The sequence below is a fragment of the Oncorhynchus keta genome, chromosome 28 (genome assembly GCF_023373465.1).
Source record: "Oncorhynchus keta strain PuntledgeMale-10-30-2019 chromosome 28, Oket_V2, whole genome shotgun sequence".
In the NCBI taxonomy this organism is placed as follows: Eukaryota; Metazoa; Chordata; class Actinopteri; order Salmoniformes; family Salmonidae; genus Oncorhynchus; species Oncorhynchus keta.
This window is the reverse complement of record NC_068448.1, coordinates 25392035-25414333: the sequence shown is the minus strand read 5'-3', so window position 1 is coordinate 25414333 and position 22299 is coordinate 25392035. Positions and strand designations below refer to the sequence as shown.

Here is a 22299-nt window from a genome sequence, read left to right as displayed (position 1 = left end):
TAGCCCGGCTGATTTGTAGGGGTCCAGATTTTTCAGCTCTTTCAGAACATCAGCTGAATGGATTTGGGAGAAGGAGAAATGGGGAAGGCTTGGGCGAGTTGCTGTTGACCGGGGTAGGAGTAGCCAGGTGGAAAACATAGCCAGCCGGAGAAAAATGCTTATTGAAATTCTCAATTATGGTGGATTTATCAGTGGTGACAGTGTTTCCTATCTTCAGTGCAGGGGGCAGCTGGGAGGAGGTGTTCTTATTCTCCATGGACTTTACAGTGTCCCAGAACTTTTTTGAGTTAGTGATGTAGGCCTGCTCGCTGAAGTGTTTCAGGGAGCGTTTTACAATGATGAGTGGAGGTAGTTTGACCGCTGACCCATTACGGATGCAGGCAATGAGGCAGTGATCGCTGAGATCTTGGTTGAAGACAGCAGAGGTGTATTTAGAGGGGAAGTTGGTTAGGATGATATCTATGAGGGTGCCCGTGTTTAAGGCTTTGGGGGGGTACCTGGTAGGTTCATTGATAATTTGAGTGAGATTGAGGGCATCACGTTTAGATTGTAGGATGGCTGGGGTGTTAAGCATGTTCCAGTTTAGGTCGCCTAGCAGCACGAGCTCTGAAGATAGATGGGGGGCAATCAGTTCACATATGGTGTCCAGAGCACAGCTGGGGGCAGAGGGTGGTCTATTGCAGGCGGCAACGGTGAGAGACTTGTTTTTAGAGAGGTGGATTTTTAAAAGTAGAAGTTCAAATTGTTTGGGTACAGACCTGGATAGTAGGACAGAACTCTGCAGGCTATATTTGCAGTAGATTGCAACACCGCCCACTTTGGCAGTTCTATCTTGTCTGAAAATGTTGAAATTTCAGAATTTTTGGTAGTCTTCCTAAGCCAGGATTCAGACACAGCTAGAACATCCGGGTTGGCAGAGTGTGCTAAAGCAGTGAATAGAACAAACTTAGGGAGGAGGCTTCTAATGTTAACATGCATGAAACCATGGCTATTACGGTTACAGAAGTCATCAAAAGAGAGTGCCTGGGGAATAGGAGTGGAGCTAGGCACTGCAGGGCCTGGATTCACCTCTACATCGCCAGAGGAACATAGGAGGAGAAGAATAAGGGTACGGCTAAAAGCAATAAGAATTGGTCGTTCAGAACGTCTGGAACAGAGAGTAAAAGGAGGTTTCTGGGGGCGATAAAATAGCATCAAGGTATAATGTACAGACAAAGCTATGGTAGGATGTGAATACAGTGGAGGTAAACCTAGGTATTGAGTGATGAAGAGAGAGATATTGTCTCTAGAAACATCATTGAAACCAGGAGATGTCATTGCATGTGTGGGTGGTGGAACTAATAAATTGGATAAGGTATAGTGAGCAGGACTAGAGGCTCTACAGTGAAATAAGCCAATAAACACTAACCAGAACAGCAATGGACAAGACATATTGACATTAAGGAGAGGCATCCTTAGTCGAGTCTATGGGCACAAACCCACCGTCGCTGAACCAGACAGGACTGGAAAAGGCTGCTCTTCACTGACAAGTTGCGGTTTTGTCTCACCAAGGGTGATGGTCGGATTCGCGTTTATCGTCGAGGGAATGAGCGTTACACCGAGGCCTGTACTCTGGAGCAGGATTGATTTGGAGGTGGAGGGTCCGTCATGGTCTGGGGCGGTATGTCACAGCATCGTCGGAATGAGCTTGGTGTCATTGCAGGCAATCTCAACGCTGTGCGTTACAAGGAAGACATCCTCCTCCCTCATGTAGTACCCTTCCTGCAGGCTCATCCTGACATTACCCTCCAGCATGACAATGCCACCAGCCATACTGCTCGTTCTGTGCGTGATTTTCTGCAAGGCAGGAATGTCAGTGTTCTGCCATGGTCAGCAAAGAGCCCGGATCTCAATCCCATTGAGCATGTCTGGGACCTGTTGGATCGGAAGGTGAGGGCTAGGGCCATTCCCCCCAGAAATGTCCAGGAACTTGCAGGTGCCTTGGTGGAAGAATGGGTAACATCTCCCAGCAAGAACTGGCAGATCTGGTGCAGTCCATGAGGAGATGCACTGCAGTACTTTAAAGCAGCTGGTGGCCACACCAGATACTGACTGTTACTTTTGATTTTGACCCCCCTTTGTTCAGGGACACATTATTCAATTTCTGTTAGTCACATGTCTGTGGAACTTGTTCAGTTTATGTCTCAGTTGTTAAATCTTGTTATGTTCATAAAAATATTTACACATGTTAAGTTTGCTGAAAATAAACGCAGTTGACAGTGAGATGTTTATTTTTTTGCTGAGTTAAAATAGTTTTAACATTCCCAATACAATTATGAAAAAAAGAGCTGAGTGTGACCCAGAATAAAGAAGTGAGAGTGTGTTGGTGACCTCTGGACACACAGGTGTCATCAATTATTAAACTATATAAACAATCATGAAATTATAATTATTCCACTGAGTTAAATAGTAGTGTACTAGTAGCCAGAGTGGTGGAAGTAGTGAGATACCCTTAAGGCTTGGAGGGCAACTAACGGATCATCAGCAGTGAGTCGGAGCAGGTCAGGCCAGCAGCAGTGAGCTATGGGGAGCAGCTCATTCTCCTTCTCAATCAGCACACAGACACACAGCTCCAGCACATCCACGACCTGCAATACACTCAAGGGGTCAGCTCTACAGAGCCTGGGACATGGGGACCAACTGCTCTGGTGTCACTAAACACACAGCAACATGTGGTGGCAAAACTAGTTGCATTTTCAGTTTTCAAGCTCCTTATGTTTGAGTGCTAAACATTCTACAACTGTATGTTGAGGCTGAGTCGGTGGTCGGTGGGCAGGTGAATGCAGCGTTCCATGGCTTCTTTGGCGATGTGGGCTGGGAGTTCAGCTTTCACATCAGGACCATCAATGTCTTCTTCAAAATCCACCGGAGGTGGGATCACTGAAATAATAACCACAGAACACTTCAATGCAGTGCAAGGAACGTAGCGAGTCATAACACTGATGGATTCTGATTTCTGTAGAACAGCTTTCAATAGACATTTGTGAAACACGACTTGAACTGGGAGAAGTACACCACACAAAATCTGCCGATCCCTAAAAAACTCTGCATTGACTTGGGACCCAGCTGTGAGGAAAACAGCATGAGTGAAACTTATTCAGGTCTGACATGGCACAATAGTACTAAGAAGCTTCACCAAGCATAGCATTAATGTTGTGCATCAGTGTGACAAATGATCTCCCAGGGGAATAGTGTGGCAGCCAGAAAGAGAGAGCCCCAACTAACCTGGGTGCTCTGCTCTACCAGATCTTTCTGTTTGTGGTAGTCCAGGAGAAACCGGTGCACATTCAGCTGGTCCTGCTCACGCCACGCCTTCTTGGTTCCTTTATTCTCACTGGTTCCCCCAACACTAGAGAGGAACCATCTCGCTGTGGTTGAAAAGAAACATGATTACGATTGTGTTACTTAGGCTGTGTTATAGCTAAAGGCTGTCATTTTCTGTCCTGTATTTCAATTTCCTCTGAGTTCTCCTATTAAAAAGTATTGCATAACATGGTGATAACAATGTTATAAACTAGGGAAAACATTTAAGTGGATATGGAAACTTCACCTATAGCCTTCATAAGTGAGTGCAGCACAGTGCAGAACAGAGGGGACATCTCGTCGTAACTCGTGTCCAGAGCCAGAAACACATCCTGGACGATGTCCCCCACCAGAGGCAGCAGGCTGGGGTTGGAGTGGCTAAACATGACGGTGAGGACCCTGGGGGCGGACGCCCAGCCTCTGGAGGTTCAGAGACACATTGTTCAGCAGGTAGCCAAAGTTCTCATTGATCAGATCCTTCAGGGAGGAGTATCCACAGGCCTGGTTAATGTCCCACATGGCATTCGGTGCTGCCTGGCTGATCAACAGAGTCTCATCCCCGGCCTTCTCCAGAACCGGGTATAGTGATGTCATCAGAATTAGATGGAAGTCCATCCCCAAGGCCTGGGTGAAGCCGCCTATTCCTTCCAACTGGATGCATATCTGCCAGATGCTGCTGTTCAGCTCGTGGATTGTGGAGCTCTTGTGGACTACTAGGACCAACTGGAGGGGATTCCCTTTCCCTTCAACCCCATTATAAATGGAGAGGAGACTAGACTGACTTAGCTGCTCCTGTGCCCCTCTGTCAGACTCCTCACTAATAAGGGTTGACAGGTGCCAGTGGCTCAGGCTGGTTTACTCCTCTATGATGGAATCCAATGCTGCTTTCAAGTCCTTCTGACTGGGCACACCCTGCTTGTCCGTACCCCCTGCCACCCCGATGCTCGCTGTCCCTGTGACCATCTCATTCATCACCATGGCAGCCTGCTTCCTGTAGACCGACGACTCCTTGTACAGATCCATAAAGTGATCCCCTAGGAGATACACATTTCCATAGTAACCTAACATCCTGCATATCTCCTTGAGAATGGAGAAGATCCTTTGGTCTCAGAAGTAGAGGAAATGTGTCTTCTGAGCATGTGCCCCGTGGGGCCATGTCTCCATGGTAACCAAAGAGTTCCTCTCCTCCACGATGCGGACATCCATCACGTTCAACTCCAACACCTGTATCAGGACCTTGGACACCCGCTGGTGGTCTGAGAATTTGACCATGTCAAGCCTCACTCTCCAGTGCTGATGAGCTGAGGTGCAGGATATTATTTTAAAAATGAACAGTAAGGCTAGCCTCCCAGGGGTGTTTCTCACCCAGTCCCGAGTCCTCTGCACTACTAGCTCCCCTACTCTCCCCAGCTCCCAGGGCTGTATCTTCCCAGCTCCCAGGGCTGTATCTTCCCAGCCCTGTTGTTCTGTAGCTGGCCGTCAGCCATCACCAGTCCCACTGTCTTGAACCACACCTTTATTGCCCTAACAATAACAGCATGTCCATGCCTAATATTCCCAGTGACCACATGGCTCACAGCGATCCAAGGTAAGAAAGAAGCCACGGTGTTGCCTAGGATATGCCTCTCTTACTGACCCACTGACATTATGGTCCAGAGAAGAGTCACACTGGAGGGTCAGGGCCTGCAGGCATTTCAGTGCTGCGAGGGACTTCTCCTGCTCTCCCAGGGCAAGCAGCAGAGAGATAGCGGCCACAAGGCCAGGCAGCATGGCGGGCTCAAACAGCTTGAAGACCACGTCACGGTAGGCTGCATGCAGCAGAGCATCCATGTACCACAGTACTGCAGCTTTCAGCACTTCTGAGGCGGGTGCTGGCTTCCTTGGGTTCATGGGGGAGCAAAGGCAGAAGCTCAGAAAGGAGATCCCTCAGCGTCTCCCAGCTCTGTACACAGGTGTTCTCCAGGACGTAGCCCATGGCCTCGGCCACAGCCTGGACCAAGCCATCCCGCTTGGGGCCAGGGTTTTTGAGGGCGAAGCAGAGAGTGAAAAGGACATGGAACCCTGCAGCAGCTGCAGGACTATCATTTGCATGCCTCAGCTGTGTGCTCCACATTGCCCACCGTGGGCTCACGAGCCAGAAGCACACAGGCTGGAAGGAGGTAAGCAAAAGCAAGCTTTGGGTCGTCAATCAGAAAAGTAAGATATTAGAATCATAGCTACCATTGACTCTTTAGGAAAGTAGTAGGATGCTGTTCAGCAGTATGCCTGCTCAATGAACTCTAGCAAATTCATTTTATCAGGATAATAGCTTAGAGGTATACCTTTGTTACCTAAACGTTCATTTTATAAGTCAAATTTGGTCTGTTGCTAATCACCCAAAGCAGAACTTTGCCTGACCACCTTTGCTAAAGCTAGTTACCATCATTGTTAAAGCTAGTTAGCTAGCTAGCCAGATATACAGTATCGAGCTATCCTAGTTAGCTAACGGAATGCTTAAATGACAAAGCTAGAACAACCTAACAAAGTAAGATTCAAGATTCAAATAAGCTTACCTTTGCTAGTATATATTTAGTGACGGACATCTGAAACGAACTCATTTCGAGATACAGCACTGAAACTAATTAAATGAAGACAGGCGAGCTGTCCTAGCCACTGATGGTCCCTGCTGTCCGTCACACAAGCATCACTATTCCTGCAGTACGTCACTATTCTGCGACGCATACAGTTGTGTATGCTTCCCATGCTTGTTAGCGAGCTTTGGTGCACTTCATACTTTAAAAGAAAGATACTGCAACAGTTTTCAGATCAAAGTTCACTTCGCCCAGGTGGCTAAGCGAGTAGCCTGAGATACTCTTTGGCTACGCTAACTTACTAACAGTAAGCTAGCTAGCGCAACATTTTTGCTGATGATACTGTACTTGTCTTTTTTAAATATTTTTTTTATTTCACATTTATTTAACCAGGTAGGCCAGTTGAGAACAAGTTCTCATTTACAACTGCGACCTGGTCAAGATAAAGCAAAGCAGTACGACAAAAACAACAACAGAGAGTTACACATAAACAAACGTACAGTCACTAACATAATAGCATAGTCTTGACCGACGTCGGTTGATCTAGCTAGCAACTTTGCATGTCATTTTAAGTCGTTTGAATAATGTTTCTAGTCATGATCTAATTTCACAAGATTCACAAAGCGTTTTGAACAGACTTTGAACCCTGTGTGTCGGGTGAAAGGTCAAGCGGCCATCTTTGAAGCGATCCAGAGAGCTGTGGTGGTTTCTAGAATGCTAGTTAACTAGCTACTATACTAGTACTGTAGCTAACGAACAAACGTACGTTTCAAAGTAACGTTACAGCTACATGTATTCAAACGGCACATTACTAAATTATAAATAGATGTATTGGTAAGTAACTTACATCTAGCATCGTAGTAGCTAGCAAGTAAACAAAGCAAGTGGATAGATTAGCTAGCTTGCTAGGCTACCTATCTAGGACTTTCTAGTTGGCCATTTGTAAACATATAGCTATTATAGTTGTCTCGCTAGGTAAACAAGATTACACACTTATCAATGTAAATGCGCATGTATATTTTACACGGTTTCGTAGCTATCCTGTTAGCGAAGAGAAGCATAGACAGACGATTAGCTACTAACGAGTAGCAGACAGTTTTATGCAGCAGGTTGCGTGTTTAACTGGCGGGAACTTTGTTTTTGTGGACATTGTTGGTTTCCTCAGTTAACCTCAAAAAGTTGTGGAGTGTGTAACGGTACACCAAAGAGTACTTTCTGGGAACATCATGTCTTCTTTTTCTGAGTCTGCGTTGGAGAAGAAGCTTTCGGAGCTCAGCAACTCTCAGCAAAGCGTACAGACGCTGTCTCTGTGGATCATTCATCATCGCAAACACTCGCCGCTCATCGTCAAAGTATGGCACAGAGAACTAAAGAAAGGTGAGAGAACTTATGAACGTCGCCACCTCGACAGCATTCTTTAACTGCTATTTACACACTGAAACGTTGATGTCACACGAAGTATGCCAAACCATATTTACCCGGTCTACGTTCTGTATTTGTCTTTCAGCAAAAAGCAGCAGGAAGTTGACTTTCCTGTATCTTGCCAATGACGTGATTCAAAACAGCAAGAAGAAAGGTCCAGAGTTCGCCAAAGACTTTGAGACAGTCCTTGTTGACGCTTGCTCTCATGTTGCAAGGTATGTGGTCTGGTATGATACCGTTTCAGGGCTAAACTTGTCTAGCACTGAAATGTGCAGCTTTGTGATGCAGGCCTATGTTTTATTGTAAACTGGGTAGTTTGGGTACTTGTAGCCCTTGATCGGGACTCTCCGTTACATTACACATAAGTCATTAGAGGAAGGCATCTTCTGTACAGGGGAGTTTTGGTAAGAGCCCCTACGCTCAATCTGAACATTAACACCCATCACGTGCGGTACGGTTTTGGAAGCATAAGGACTTTCATATCAGCTAGAATGTTTCAAAAATCAAACGGTTAAATTGATACACACCTTGATAGGATTGGTGTTCTCACATGGCCATATCTCCATGTTACAGGGCTTGTTTATGGAAGATGAGGTGAGCACCTGTGCTAATTAGGGGCTCCCGAGTGGCGCAGCGGTCTAAGACACTGCATCTCAGTGCTTGAGGCATCACTATAGACACCCTGGTTTGAATTCAGGCTGTATCACAACCGGCCGTGATTGGGAGTCCCATAGGGCAGCGCACAATTGCCCCAGCGTCGTCTGGGATTGGCTGGTGTAGGCCGTCATTGTAAATAAGAATTTGTTCTTAACTGACTTGCCTCGTTAAATAAAGTTTACATACAATTAGGTACATGGCATGCTCCGAACACCTGTTTGTGAGAGTAATTCGGAAGTGTGGTGTCATCGGATGAAGGAACCCATAGCTGTATGGATCTGTGAAAAACTGCTACAATAAGTGTACCTTTTTCAAATTAATTTAAGGATTCTTTCTCGCTGATGAAAGATAAGGACCATATGTTTCGAAAGCCATATCGCAAGCAATGATTATTGGCGTTACGAAACGTTAAAGCATAGCGTCGGGATTGTAGTTCACATGAGTTAGTTGTGAGCAAAGATAATGGCTGAAAACTGTAGGGAGAAAGCAGAATGTCGGCAAGTTTTTGAGAGCTAGGGTACCGAATGCTGATTAGCTTCAACAGCATTTCAGCCATGTGTGTATCTGACACTATACCACGGGTATGATGCAAAAATACGTGTTTACTGTTCTATTTATGTTGGTAAGCAGTTTATAATAGCATCAAGTCACCTCAGGTGTTTATAGTATTTGGCTAATTAATGTTGTCACGATACCAATATCGTGATACTAGGAAGTAAAGAGGCAAAGGAAACAAAACATCAAGCAGACTTAAAGTCTTAAGGAAAACAGTCATTGTGTTGGAAAAAAACAGCCCTATGTTATCACCTAGAGTCACATTTGTTTGCAAGCTATAGAACACAATATTTTACGATGCCAGAATTTACCTGGAGGTGTTAATTTTAGGCCCTGGTTTGACATTAACCTGCTTCAAAATATTGGTAAATGGATTACACTGCTACTGTCTTCTACAGCAGCATAACAAGACAAGAACAAAGAGGATCAAATAAGTTATTGAGTTGCTCTGTGTGGAAGAGTTGAATTTCATGATGAATCTCTGCCTCTTTCTCTCCCTCCTTCAGAGAGGCAGATGATGGCTGTAGAAGGCCCATCGACAGGCTGCTCACTATCTGGCAGGAGCGCAGCCTCTACAAGGCAGAGTTCATCCAGCAGCTGAAGCTCGCTATCGAAGACTCAAACAGCCCCCAACACCAACCCACAGGTACAGTCAGAGTCCCCTGGGTCTCCACTGACGGAGCAGTTCAGCTTTACTAAGTTAGTTACTGGTGATGGCTTGTTTCCTGTGTAGGCATTTTGGATGTCAGAATTTCCAAGAAACATGCATGTTCAATTTGTTGTTTTTGTGAATATGGATGTTTTCTTTCTAAATCTGTGGTATCTTTTGCAGAGGAGAAGAAGGCCCCTAAACGGACCTATCAGAAGATGATCCAAGAGCCGGAGGAAGAGGAAGAAGATGACTACAGGGGCAACATGTCCCCACAGAATTCAGACTTCTCAGGGCCACAGCTGGTAGGCTGAAGAAACACAACTCCATAAGCCTTTAGCTCATTCACCAGTACTTTGTCTATTACACTGCAATTTGTGACAGCTTTTCACACCAGCTGAAGTTATCTCCCAACTCTCCTCTATTGATTTGGAAGATTCTAGCTTTTAGTTTGTGCTCTGGTTGTGAATTGTTGTTTAGAAAAATGGTCAAGCTTGAAAATTGGATGTTGTTGGCCAGAGCTTTCACATACCCTTCTCTCCTTTCCTCCCTCTCCCCTCAGACGGAGGAGCTGGTCAAAGCCCTGCAGGACCTGGAGAATGCAGCCTCGGGTGATGCTGCGGTGCGTCAGAAGATTGCCTCTCTACCACAGGAGGTGCAGGATGTGTCCCTGCTGGAGAAGATCACAGGTAAGGAAGCCTTCATGGTACCTGAAGCACAAGGAAACTTGACCCCCACCTTTCTCCAACCTCAATGTGTATTGTAGGCCTACGGGATTGAGTTTTCTCAAACTTAATGTTGTTTCTATTCAATTGTTTCAATATTACGCCTAAGTAAAAACTCCACCTTATTTGACTTGACTCACCCTGTCCCTATAGATAAAGAGGCAGCTGATAAACTGTCCAAGACAGTGGATGAGGCCTGTCTACTGCTGGCTGAGTATAACGGACGTCTGGCTGCTGAGCTGGAGGACAGGAGGCAGCTGGCGCGCATGCTGACAGAGTACATCGGTAGCCAGAAGGAAGCCCTCACAGAGAGGGAGAAGAAACTAGAAGCAAGTCTAAACCATCAAAATCATTGTTTTGCTTGTCTGTTACAAACAAGCAATTAGAATGTGAAAAATGTACACTACTATTCAAAAGTTTGGGGTCACTTAGAAATGTCCTTGTTTTTGAAAGAAAAGCACATTTTGTCCATAAAAATAACATCAAGTTGACCAGAAATACAGTGTAGACGTTGTTAATGTTATAAATGACTATTGTAGCTGGAAACGGCAGATTAAAAAAAATTTTTTTTTTTTAAATTGAATATTTACATAGGCGTACAGAGGCCCATTATCAGCAACCATCGCTCCTTTATTCCAATGACACGTGTTAGCTAATCTAGTCTAAAGAAGGCCAGTTTTATTGCTTCTTTAATCAGAACAACCGTTTTAGCTGTGCAAACATAATTGCAAAAGGGTTTTCTAATGATCAACTAGCCTTTTTAAAATGATAAACTTGGATTAGCTAACACAACGTGCCATTGGAACACAGGAGTGATGGTTGCTGATAATGGGCCTATGTAAAACAAATAATTATTTTGATTTTTTTTAAATGCCGTTTCCAGCTACAATAGTCATTAACAATGTCTACACTGTATTTCTGATCAATTTAATGTAATTTTTATGGACAAAATGTGCTTTTCTTTAAAAAAACTGGATATTTCTAAGTGACCCCAAACTTTTGAATGGTAGTGTATATTTTCCCATTATCCAACTAGAGCAGCTTTGTGAGTCACTTGGGATTGTTTAAAAGAAGTAGAAAGTGGACCCACCGGAACTGTATCGTCTGACATGGGTACTGTTCTTTGTATTGCAGGAGTACAAACAGAAGCTGGCACGAGTCACGCAGGTGCGCAAGGAGCTCAAGTCTCACATCCAGAGCCTGCCTGACCTCTCTCTGCTGCCCAATGTGACGGGAGGCCTGGCCCCTCTACCCTCTGCTGGAGACCTGTTCTCCACCGACTGAGCTTCCTGCTCCCTGTCACACCCTGCCTCTCGCCAGGGCACACACTCCCTGTCGAACCCGCTCACTAGCTACTGAACCCTAGGGAGAGACTGAGAGGGACATTGGAAGCTTGGGGACATCCCTGGTGGGAGAGACGATGGTTGTTGAAGATTCCGTTCCACCAGCTTGGACAAATCTCCTTTACATTTTTATTCTGAACGCCAGTCAAACACTAGCTAACTGGTTCTGTGTTGAAGAGAAATGTTGAGTCATTAGCCAATCCCCATTTTTGTGTTCAAATGGTGAGATGGTGGCTCGCACACGCACTAGATCACGTGTCAAACTTATTCCACGGAGGGTCAACTGTCTGTGGGTTTTCACTCCTCCCTTGTACTTGATTGATGAAATAAGGTCACTAATTAGTAAAGAAATCCACTCACCTTGTTTCTGTGTCTTAGGGGAAAGCAAAACCCCCTCCATGGAATGAGTTTGACACCCCTGCACTAGATCGTTGTGACAGCTTTTTGAAGAGACACATCACATTTATTTTAACGGCTTTAAGTTGGTTGCTTTTTAATGTTGATGAAATTTCAGGTGATTTTTGTTAGGGTGTATGTAGGGAGGGGGCCTGTTTTTCCATGTAGGTTGTCATTATTTACCATTCTCTGTAATTCCAGTTCAACACACAACAATATCCTTACCTTCAGGTTTGTCATACATAGCACTGAGTGGCCAATCATCGGTCAATAACATTTCATCCATGTAGTGGTGTTTCTCAATCCATTGTGAAATAGTTTAGCCCTCAGACAAGTGACTGATTGAAGTTATTTGAGCAAACTTGGGGCAGATTGAGATGCTCACTGTCTTTGCTGAGCTCTGCTGATGTCATCCTTTGTCACAGATGATTGTATCACTTGGTACACATGTCAAACTAAGAGGCTTTTCAGGACTGAGCCCGGCCACTACTTATTCAGCATTATTCAGACTTTTTTGAAGAGTAGCAGAAAGTTAACATGGTTCGTTCTGTCACTAGTTTGGATTATGTGCACAGACCTGAGAGATAAGTGTTTCCCCATGTTGAAGAATAGTAATAAGACATCTGCCCATGAAAATGTTGCTTTACTACAGATGGTAGACCTGTGTGGCATGTATTTCTCTCTGCCGATGCTTTACTGCAGCAGTAATTTCACTGATAAAATAATTCCATGGATAGAAATAAAATGGAACCATTAGGAAAGAGCTGTGCTGACTGGTTTATACTCTGAGTAATGTGACATTGATACGCTGGACCTGTTCATGTTTTGGGGTGGACTTTGGGAATCTATCGTCTTCCGACAGGTGGCGTCACTCATCCATGAAGACGATGGACTTTCACAGCGTTCACGAAAAGAAAATATATATATATATACTGAACAACAATAGAAATACAACATGTAAAGTGTTGGTCCCATGTTTCATGAGCTGAAATAAAAGATCCCAGAAATTTTCCATATGCACAAAAAGCACATTTCTCTTAAAATTTTGTCCACTAATTTGTTTACATCCCTGCTAGTAAACATTTCTCCTTTACCAAGATAATCCATCCACCTGACAGGTGTGGCATATCAAAAAGCTGATTAAACAGCATGGTCATTAGCCAGGGGCACCTTGTGCTGAGGATAATAAAAGGCCACACTAAAATGTGCAGTTTTGTCACAACACAATACCACATATGTCTCAAATTTTGAGTGCATTTGGCATGCTGACTGCAGGATTGTCCACCAGAACTGTTGCCAGAGGATATGTTTATTTCTCTACCATAAGCTGCCTTCAAAGTCATTTTAGAGAATTTGGCAGTGCGTACAGGCAAACATTGATAAATGTTACTTTGTCCGAGAAGATTTACAAGGGTATCAAAATCCCACGCCAGGGTAAGCTTACACAAAACGCCACCCTTTTAAAAGAAATTATGAAATCCCCTATGGGAAAAAATGAATGGTGGAAAAACGATTGGAACCATTTCCCTGTTTGGCCGCTAGGTTTTATAGGTATTATGACTCATACTGTGGCACTCTATTAACGATGTGTTATATAGGTTTTGTATATTTCAACCAGTAGTTTTGAAAGTAGCGCTCACAAATGCATAAGTATTCACACCCCTGAGTCAATACATGTTATAATAACCTTTTGACAACAATTGCAGCTGTGAGTCTTTCTGGGTGAGTCTAAGAGCTTTGCGCACCTGGATTGTACAACATGATTCTTTTCAAATTTCTTAAAGCTCTGTCAAATTGGTTGTTGATCAATGCTAGACAGCCATTTTTAAGTCTTGCCATAGGTTTATAAGTCGATTTTAAGTCGAAACTGTAACACATTCAATGTAATTTTGGTAAGCAACTCCAGTGTATATTTGGCCCTGTGTTTTAGCTTATTGTACTCCTGAAAGGTGAATTTGTCTCCCGTTGTCTGTTGGAAAGCAGACTGAACGAGGTTTTTCTCTAGGATTTTGCCTGTGCTTAGCTCTATTTCTAGTCCTTACCGATGACAAGCATACCCATAACATGATGCAGCTACCACCATGTTTGGAAATATGAAGAGTGGTACTCAGTGATGTGTTGTGTTAGATTTGCCACAAATATAATTATAGGACATAAAGTTAATTTATTTGCCAACATTTTTTCAATTTGACTTTAGTGCCTTATTGTAAAAAAGGATACATGTTTTGGAATAATTGTATCCTGCACTCTGTCATTTAGGTTAGTATTATGGAGTAACTACAATGTTGTTGATCTATCCTCAGTTTTCCCCTATCACAAACATTAAACTCTGAAACTCTGAAACTGTTTTTTAGCCACCATTGGCCTCATGGTGAAATCCCTGAGCGGTTTCCTTCGTCTCTGGCAATTGAATTAGAAAGGATGCCTGTATCTTTGTAGTGACTGGGTGTATTGATACACCCTCCAAAGTGTAATGAATAACTTCACCATGCTCAAAGAGATATTCAATGTGTGCTTTTTATTTTATTTATACCTATCTACAAATTGTATTCCTTCTTTGCGAGGCATTGGAAAACCTCCCTGGTCTTTGTGATTGAATCTGTGTTTTAAATTCTGAGGGACCTTACAGATAATTGTATGTGTGGGGTACAGAGATGAGGTAGTCATTCAAAAATCATGTTAAACACTATTATTGCACACAGAGTGAGCCCATGCGACTTATTGTGACTTGTTAAGCAAATGTTTACTCCTGAAGTTATTTAGGCCATAACAAAGTGTTGAATATTTACTGGTTCAAGACATTTCAGCTTTTAATTTTGTATTAACTTGTAAAAATAGCTAAAAACATAATTCCACTTTGACATTATGGGGTTTTGTTTGTAGGCCAGTGACACAACATCTAAATTGAATCGATTTTAAGTTCAGGCTGTAACACAACAAAATGTGTAAAACGTCAAGGTGTGTGAATACTTTCTGAAGGCACTAAGTCACACATCAACACCTTCATATCGCTTCACCCATAAAGGCAGTGAATATATAGGTAGGTGCAGATTACAGTCTAGATGGTGATGCAACTGGTCAGAGTGCTCTCGATGATGCAGTTGTAGAACTTTTTGAGGACCTGAGGACCCATGCCAAATCTTTCCAGTCTCCTGAGGGGGAAAAGGTTTTGTTGTGCCCTCTTCACAACTGTCTTGGTATGTTTGGACCATGATAGTTGGTTGGTGATGTAGACACCAAGGAACTTGAGACTCTCAACCTGCTCCGCTACAGCCCCGTCAATGTGAATGGGGGCGTGCTCGGTCTTCCTTTTCCTGTAGTCCACAATCATCTCCTTTGTCTTGCTCACATTGAGGGAGAGGTTGTTATCATGGCACCACACTGCCAGGTCTCTGAGTTATGGTCAGGTTTGCCAAATGGAGGGCGAGGAGAGCTTTGTACGTGACTCTGTGTGTGGACTAAAGGTGGTCTACAGTTTTTCTTCCTCTGGTTGCACATGTAACATTCTGGTAGAAATGAGGTAAAACGGATTTAAGTTTCCCTGCATTAAAGTCCCCGCCCACTAGGAGCGCAGCCTCTGGATGAGCATTTTCTTATTGGCTTATGGCCTTATACAGCTCGTCGAGAACGGTCTTAGTGCCAGGTTTGGTTTGTGGTGGCAAATAGACAGCTATGAAAAATATACTCTCTTGGTAAATAGTGTGGTCTACAGCTTATCATGAGATACTCATCATCAGGCAGGCAAAACCTTAATATTAGATTTTGTGCACCCGCTGTTATTGACATATAGACACAGACCGCCCCCCCAGTCTTACCGGAGGCAGCTGTTCTATCTTGCCGATGCAGCGTAAACCCAGCCAGCTGTATGTTATCCATGTCATCGTTCAGCCACGACTCTGTGAAACATAAGGCACCACGGCCTGTGTCCCCTATATCTCTGTCTCTTCTTCATACGAATGACAGGGATTTTGGTCGGTGTATGAAAATCCTTTGTGTCTGACTCGTTAAAGAAAAATCTTTGTCCAGTACAAGGTGAGCAATCTCTGTTCTGATATCCAGAAGCTAGAAATATTATGCAGAAAATAAGTTACAAATAACATGAAAAAAACACACAATAGCACAATTTGTTAGGAGCCCGTAAAAGGGCAGCCATCACCTCCGGCAACAAAATGTTACACATACAACATATTCATGTACAGCATATACTGTACACACAACATATTCAGGTACAGCATATACTGTACACACAACATATTCAGGTACAGCATATACTGTACACACAACATATTCATGTACAGTACAGCATATACTGTACACACACCATATTCATGTACAGCATATACTATACACGCAACATATTCAGGTACAGTATATACTGTACACACAACATATTAATATACAGTACAGCATATACTGTACACACAACATATTCATGTACAGTACAGCATATACTGTACACACAACATATTAATGTACAGCATATACTGTACACACAACATATTCAGGTACAGCATATACTGTACACACAACTGTTTAGGTCGTACAAGGTCAGAGTCATTGTGCCGTGAGGTGTTGCCTCACTTTGTTTTGCTGCTTGCCTGAGTGACCCGAGTTGGAAGTGTTCCATGTGACCATCGCTCGGTACAATACTGTGAGTTGCCTTGAGTGCATTCTGGATTTGGGGACTGAAGAGACCCCTGGTGCCATGTCTGGTGGGGTAAGTATGTGTGTCAGAGCTGTATGTAAGTTGTTTATTCAAACTATTTGGAATTTTCAAAACATTTATGTTTTTTACAAGAGATGATGCAGTCAATTCTCTACTACTTTGAGCCAGGAAAGACTGACATGGATGCTGTTGATATTAGCCCTCTGTGTACAGTGAAGGGCAAGACGTGCTGCTCTGTTCTGAGCCAACCGGAGCTTTCCTCGGTCTGTTTGCGCAGCTCCTGACCATATAACCAGGCAATAGTCAAGATGTGATAAAAACCACAGCCTGCGGGACTTGTTTGGTTGAATGTGATGTTTAAAATGTTCTTTATCACAGATAGACTTCTCTCCATCTTTCCAACAACAGAATCAATATGCATTGACCATGAAGGCAACACCAAGAAGTTTAGTCTCCTCTACATTCTCAAGAGCTACATTATTCATTACCAGATTCATCTGGGTATGGGGCAGTCGGACAGCGGAGGAAGCTAAGCTGTTCTCAGCACTCTGACCACTGCTACACAGTCATTGATGCCTATGACTAGGTATCCTCCTTTCCCTTTTCCTAATATACGGATTTTATACATTGACATTATCCAGGAGAACACATCCAGCATCCCATGCTCAAACTGCAGAGGGAGAACCAGGACACAGGGATGATAGGAAGATTGCTATGGCTTCTCTTCTAATGTACATCATTCTGATTCCCCATGATGTGTGCAGCATTTATTGTATCTATCACATAACGATCTTCGATGGAAGCACCATGTGTGCCACAGAAAGCTGTTGAGGGGAGGACGGCACATAATAATGCCTGGAACGGAGCAAATTGAATGGCATCAAACACACGGAACCGTGTATTTGATACCATTCAAGTGATTGCGCTCCAGTCATTGCCACGAGCCAGTTCTCCCCAATTACAGGTTGGTGCCACCGACCTCCTGTACCTAACAAAACATCCACGGGGAGGCTTTGATTTGTTTCGTTGTAAATTTGTAGATGAGACGAGCCTGGGATAACACCTACTCCTACCTGTCTCTCTCTTCCTCCATGTAAACTGCATCCTCTGTAGCCAAGAAAAATAGACATCTGGGTTACAGATCATATTCATTACACAGCTCCTTGGTCTAATGATGGCGACAGATGGTGCAAAGTAAACACTTTTACTTGGTACCATCTCATAGCTCCACAATGAGATAGGGTGCAGGCCAGGCAGCAGGCTGTTAGCCAGCCTGCCAGCTTAGTGGAGTCTGCCACTAGCACAGCCAGTGTAGTCAGCTCAGTAAGGATAAATTCATGAACTTCTTTGATGAAAAGATCATGAGCATTAGAAAACAAGTTACGAGTTTCTCTTTAAATCTGCGTATTTCTCCGGCTTGTGGGACTGTGGGTCAATTAACTTTGTCAGAGTGGTTGCCCTGATCCTAATTTGTGAGCTAGGCAGGCTACTGCCTGGGAAGATCTCCTACTCAGAAGTACGAGATGGGGAGGAGGTGGGGGTAGGTGGACCTCAGGTCTCCCTACCGGAAGCCCGAGGTAGTGGGAGCGGGGGAATCTATCAAATAGGGGGGCTCAGAGCATGCACAGACCAGCTGGCTGGTGTATTTACGGACATATTCAATCGCTCCCTATCCCAGTTTATTGTCCTCTCATGCTTCAAGATGGCTACCATTGTTCCTGTACCCAAGAAGGGACTACCGTCCTGTAGCATTTACTTCTGTCATCATGAAGTGCCTTGAGAGGTTAGTCAAGTATCATATCGGCGCCACTTTACCGGCAATCGCCATCACACTGCACACTGCCCTATCCCATCTGGACAAAAATAATAACTATGTAGGAATGCTGTTCATTGACTACAGCTCAGCATTCAACACCATAGTGGCCTCCAAGCTCATCATCAAGCTTGAGGCCCTGGGTCTTAACCCCGCCCTGTGCAACTGGGTCCTGGACTTTCTGACAGGTTGTCCTCAGCTGGTGAAGGTAGGAAACAAATCAAATCAAATGTATTTGTCACATACACATGGTTAGCAGATGTTAATGCGAGTGTAGCGAAATGCTTGTGCTTCTAGATCCGACAATGCAGTAATAACCAACGAGTAATCTAACCTAACAATTCCAAAACTACTACCCTATCAACACAAGTGTAAAGGGATAAAGAACATGTACATAAAGATATATGAAAGAGTGATGGTACAGAACGGCATAGGCAAGATGCAGTAGATGGTATCGAGTACAGTATATACATATGAGATGAGTAATGTAGGGTATGTAAACAAAGTGGCATAGTTTAAAGTGGCTAGTGATACATGTATTACATAAAGATGCAGTAGATGATATAGAGTACAGTATATACATATACATATGAGATGAGTAAGTAGGGTATGTAAACATTATATTAAGTAGCATTGTTTAAGGTGGCTAGTGATATATTTGACATACATTTCCATCAATTCCCATTATTAAAGTGGCTGGAGTCATGGCAGCAGTCACTCAATGTTAGTGGTGGCTGTTTAACAGTCTGATGGCCTTGAGATAGAAGCTGTTTTTCAGTCTCTCGGTCCCAGCTTTGATGCACCTGTACTGACCTCGCCTTCTAGATGATAGCGGGGTGAACAGGCAGTGGCTCGGGTGGTTGTTGTCCTTGATGATCTTTATGGCCTTCCTGTGACATCGGGTGGTGTAGGTGTCCTGGAAGGCAGGCAGTTTGCCCCCGGTGATGCGTTGTGCAGACCTCACTACCCAATGGAGAGCCTTACGGTTGTGGGCGGAGCAGTTGCCGTACCAGGCGGTGATACAGCCCGACAGGATGCTCTCGATTGTTTATGTGTAGAAGTTTGTGAGTGCTTTTGGTGACAAGCAGAATTTCTTCAGCCTTCTTCACGGCACTGTCTGTGTGGGTGGACCAATTCAGTTTGTCCGTGATGTGTACGCCGAGGAACTTAAAACTTACTACCCTCTCCACTACTGTCCCATCGATGTGGATAGGGGGGTGCTCCCTCTGCTGTTTCCTGAAGTCCACAATCATCTCCTTTGTTTTGTTAATGTTGAGTGTGAGGTTATTTTCCTGACACCACACTCCGAGGGCCCTCACCTCCTCCCTGTAGGCCGTCTCGTCATTGTTGGTAATCAAGCCTACCACTGTAGTGTCGTCCACAAACTTGATGATTGAGTTGGAGGCGTGCATGGCCACTCATTCGTGGGGGAACAGGGAGTACAGGAGAGGGCTCAGAACGCACCCTTGTGGGGCCCCAGTGCTAAGGATCAGCGGGGTGGAGATGTTGTTACCGACCCTCACCACCTGGGGGCGGCCCGTCAGGGAGTCCAGTACCCAGTTGCACAGGGCGGGGTCGAGACCCAGGGTCTCGAGCTTGATGAGTTTGGAGGGTACTATGGTGTCTAATAAATGGATCACAAGTCACTTTAAACAATGCCACTTTAAATAATGCCACTTTAATAATGTTTACATATCTTACATTACTCATATCACATGTATATACTGATTTTATTCCACCTACTGCACCTTGCCTATGCCCCTCGGCCATCGCTTATCCATATACTTATATGTACATATTCTCATTCACTCCTTTAGATTTGTGTGTATTAGGTAGTTGTTGGGGAATTGTTAGATTACTTGTTAGATATTACTGCACTGTCGGAACTAGAAGCACAAGCATTTCGCGACATTCGCATTAACATCTGCTAACCATGTGTATGTGACCAATACATTTGATTTGATTGAGAATTTCTAAGCAAACAGCTGGAGGCAGGGCTTTATCCTATAGAGCTCAATTTTTATGGAATGGTCTGCCTATCCATGTGAGAGACACAGACTCGGTCTTGACCTTTAAGTCTTTATTGAAGACTCATCTCTTCAGTAGGTCCTATGATTGAGTGTTGTCTGGCCCAGGGGTGTGAAGGTGAACGGAAAGGCACTGGAGCGACGAACCATCCTTGCTCTGCCTGGACGGTTCCACTCTCTCTCCACTGGGATTCTCTGCCTCTAACCCTATTATGGGGGCTGAGTCACTGGCTTACTGGTGCTCCTCCATGCCATCCGGGTTGGCACCCCACCTCGGGTTCGTGCCGTGGGGGAGATCTTCGTGGGCTATATTCGGCCTTGTCTCAGGGTAGTAAGTTGGTGGTTTTAAGATATCCCTCTAGTGGTGTGGGGGCTGTGCTTAGGCAAAGTGGATGGGGTTATATCCTGTCTGGTTGGCCCTGTCCGGGGGTATCGTCAGACGGGAACATAGTGTCTCCCGACCCCTCCTGTCTCAGCCTCCAATAATTATGCTGCAATGGTTTTTCGGGGGGCTAGGGTCAGTCTGTTATATCAGGAGTATTTCTCCTGTCTTATATTCTGTGTGAATTGAAGTATGCTCCCTCTAATTCTCTATCTCTTTCTCTCTTATCTCGGAGAACCTGAGCCCTAGGACCATGCCTCGGACTACTCAGGACTACCTCAGGACTACCTCAGGACTACCTGACTCCTTGCTGTCCCCACTCCACCGGGTCATGCTGCTGCTCCAGTGTCAACTGTTCTGCCTGCGGCTATGGAACACTGACCTGTTCACCGGAAGTGCTACCTGTCCCAGAACTGCTGTTTTCGACTCTCTCTCTCTACCACACCTGCTGACATTTACTCCTGAGGTGTTGACCTTTTGCACCTTCTACAGTACAGCCACTGTGATTATTATTATTTGACCCTGTTGGTCATCTATGAACATTTGAACATCCTGGCTATGTACTGTTATAATCTCCACCCGGCACAGCCAGAAGAGGACTGGCCACCCCTCAGAATCTGGTTCCTCTCTAGGTTTCTTCCTAGGTTCCTGCCTTTCTAGGGAGTTTTTCCTAGCCACCGTACTTCTACATCTGCATTGCTTGCTTTTGGGGGTTTTAGGCTGGGTTTCTGTATAGCACTTTGTAACAAAATATTGTGATTTACAGGCACACCATGGATTGAACAGCAGTAGAAACTCCCACAGTTTGACTTTCTGGCCCTGGTCCAAAGTCAAGAAGTACAGTCCAATGGGGACATCAGGAGGAGAGGTCACAGATACTGAGATGACATTCCCAGAGGGAGTAGTAGTGAATGCACTCCAGCCTGTCTTTGATGCAGAGTCAGTCAGGCTGAAGGTAGCCTTGGTGCCTAACTCCTCTCTCGGCAACAGCCCTGTAGAAAGATACACAGGACAGATGTGTTCAGGACATATCAGTGGACCATATGCAGAAAGGAGACACCTAAAAGTACATACTTGTAAACTCATAGCTACAGTCTTGCTGTCAAAATACTGAATGTTCAAGCAAGGATTCCCCGACTAATGAGGTCTTTGACTGGGCTGAGCGGGAACTGTACTTCCTCAGTGGTAGGGAGGCGAGCAGGCCAGAGGTGGATGAACGCAGTGCCCTTGTTTGGGTGTAGGGCCTGATCTACGCTTGACCGACTGATAGTGAGAAGAGGCCTGCCATTCACCATCACTTTGCACCTAAAATCATGGCTATGTACTGTTATAATCTGTTTGCTGCTCTGGCCCCCCAATGGTGGAACAAACTCCCTCACGACGCCAGGACAGCGGAGTCAATCACCACCTTCCGGAGACACCTGAAACCCCACCTCTTTAAGGAATACCTAGGATAGGATAAAGTAATCCTTCTCACCCCCCCCCCTTAAAAGATTTAGATGCACTATTGTAAAGTGGCTGTTCCACTGGATGTCATAAGGTGAATGCACCAATTTGTAAGTCGCTCTGGATAAGAGTGTCTGCTAAATGACTTAAATGTAAATGTAATGTAAATGTCTTTATATTGTGTCCACAGTACTGTACTTGTCTCTGATATGAACCTGAAGGTGCTGACGCCTTCTTGGAAGTGACTCCCAGATTTTAGGTGCAAAGTGATGGTGAATGGCAGGCCTCTTCTCACTATCAGTCGGT

At 44.5% G+C, this 22299-nt stretch overlaps 1 protein-coding gene and 1 pseudogene across 1 annotated transcript; one reads left to right on the top strand and one right to left on the bottom strand.

Annotated features, from left to right (window-relative positions):
- Positions 1-2252: 2252 nt before the first annotated feature.
- On the bottom strand, positions 2253-7937 carry LOC118360910 (TELO2-interacting protein 1 homolog; annotated as a pseudogene).
- LOC118360911 (regulation of nuclear pre-mRNA domain-containing protein 1B-like) lies at positions 5906-12671 on the top strand. Its single transcript, XM_035740468.2, has 8 exons — positions 5906-6746; positions 7078-7289; positions 7420-7549; positions 9053-9192; positions 9379-9500; positions 9758-9884; positions 10074-10249; positions 11055-12671. The coding sequence occupies exons 2-8, from the start codon at positions 7139-7141 to the stop codon at positions 11202-11204; spliced, it is 996 nt and encodes a 331-aa protein (XP_035596361.1). The 5' UTR covers positions 5906-6746; positions 7078-7138; the 3' UTR covers positions 11205-12671.
- Positions 12672-22299: the final 9628 nt, after the last annotated feature.

Bases quoted from the DNA above. Each gene is read 5' to 3' on its own strand.
- LOC118360911 (XM_035740468.2), top strand. From the start codon at position 7,139: ATGTCTTCTTTTTCTGAGTCTGCGTTGGAGAAGAAGCTTTCGGAGCTC. The intron at 7,290-7,419 runs GTGAGAGAACTT...TTTGTCTTTCAG, and splicing joins GCACAGAGAACTAAAGAAAG to CAAAAAGCAGCAGGAAGTTG. The intron at 9,501-9,757 runs GTAGGCTGAAGA...CTCTCCCCTCAG, and splicing joins ACTTCTCAGGGCCACAGCTG to ACGGAGGAGCTGGTCAAAGC.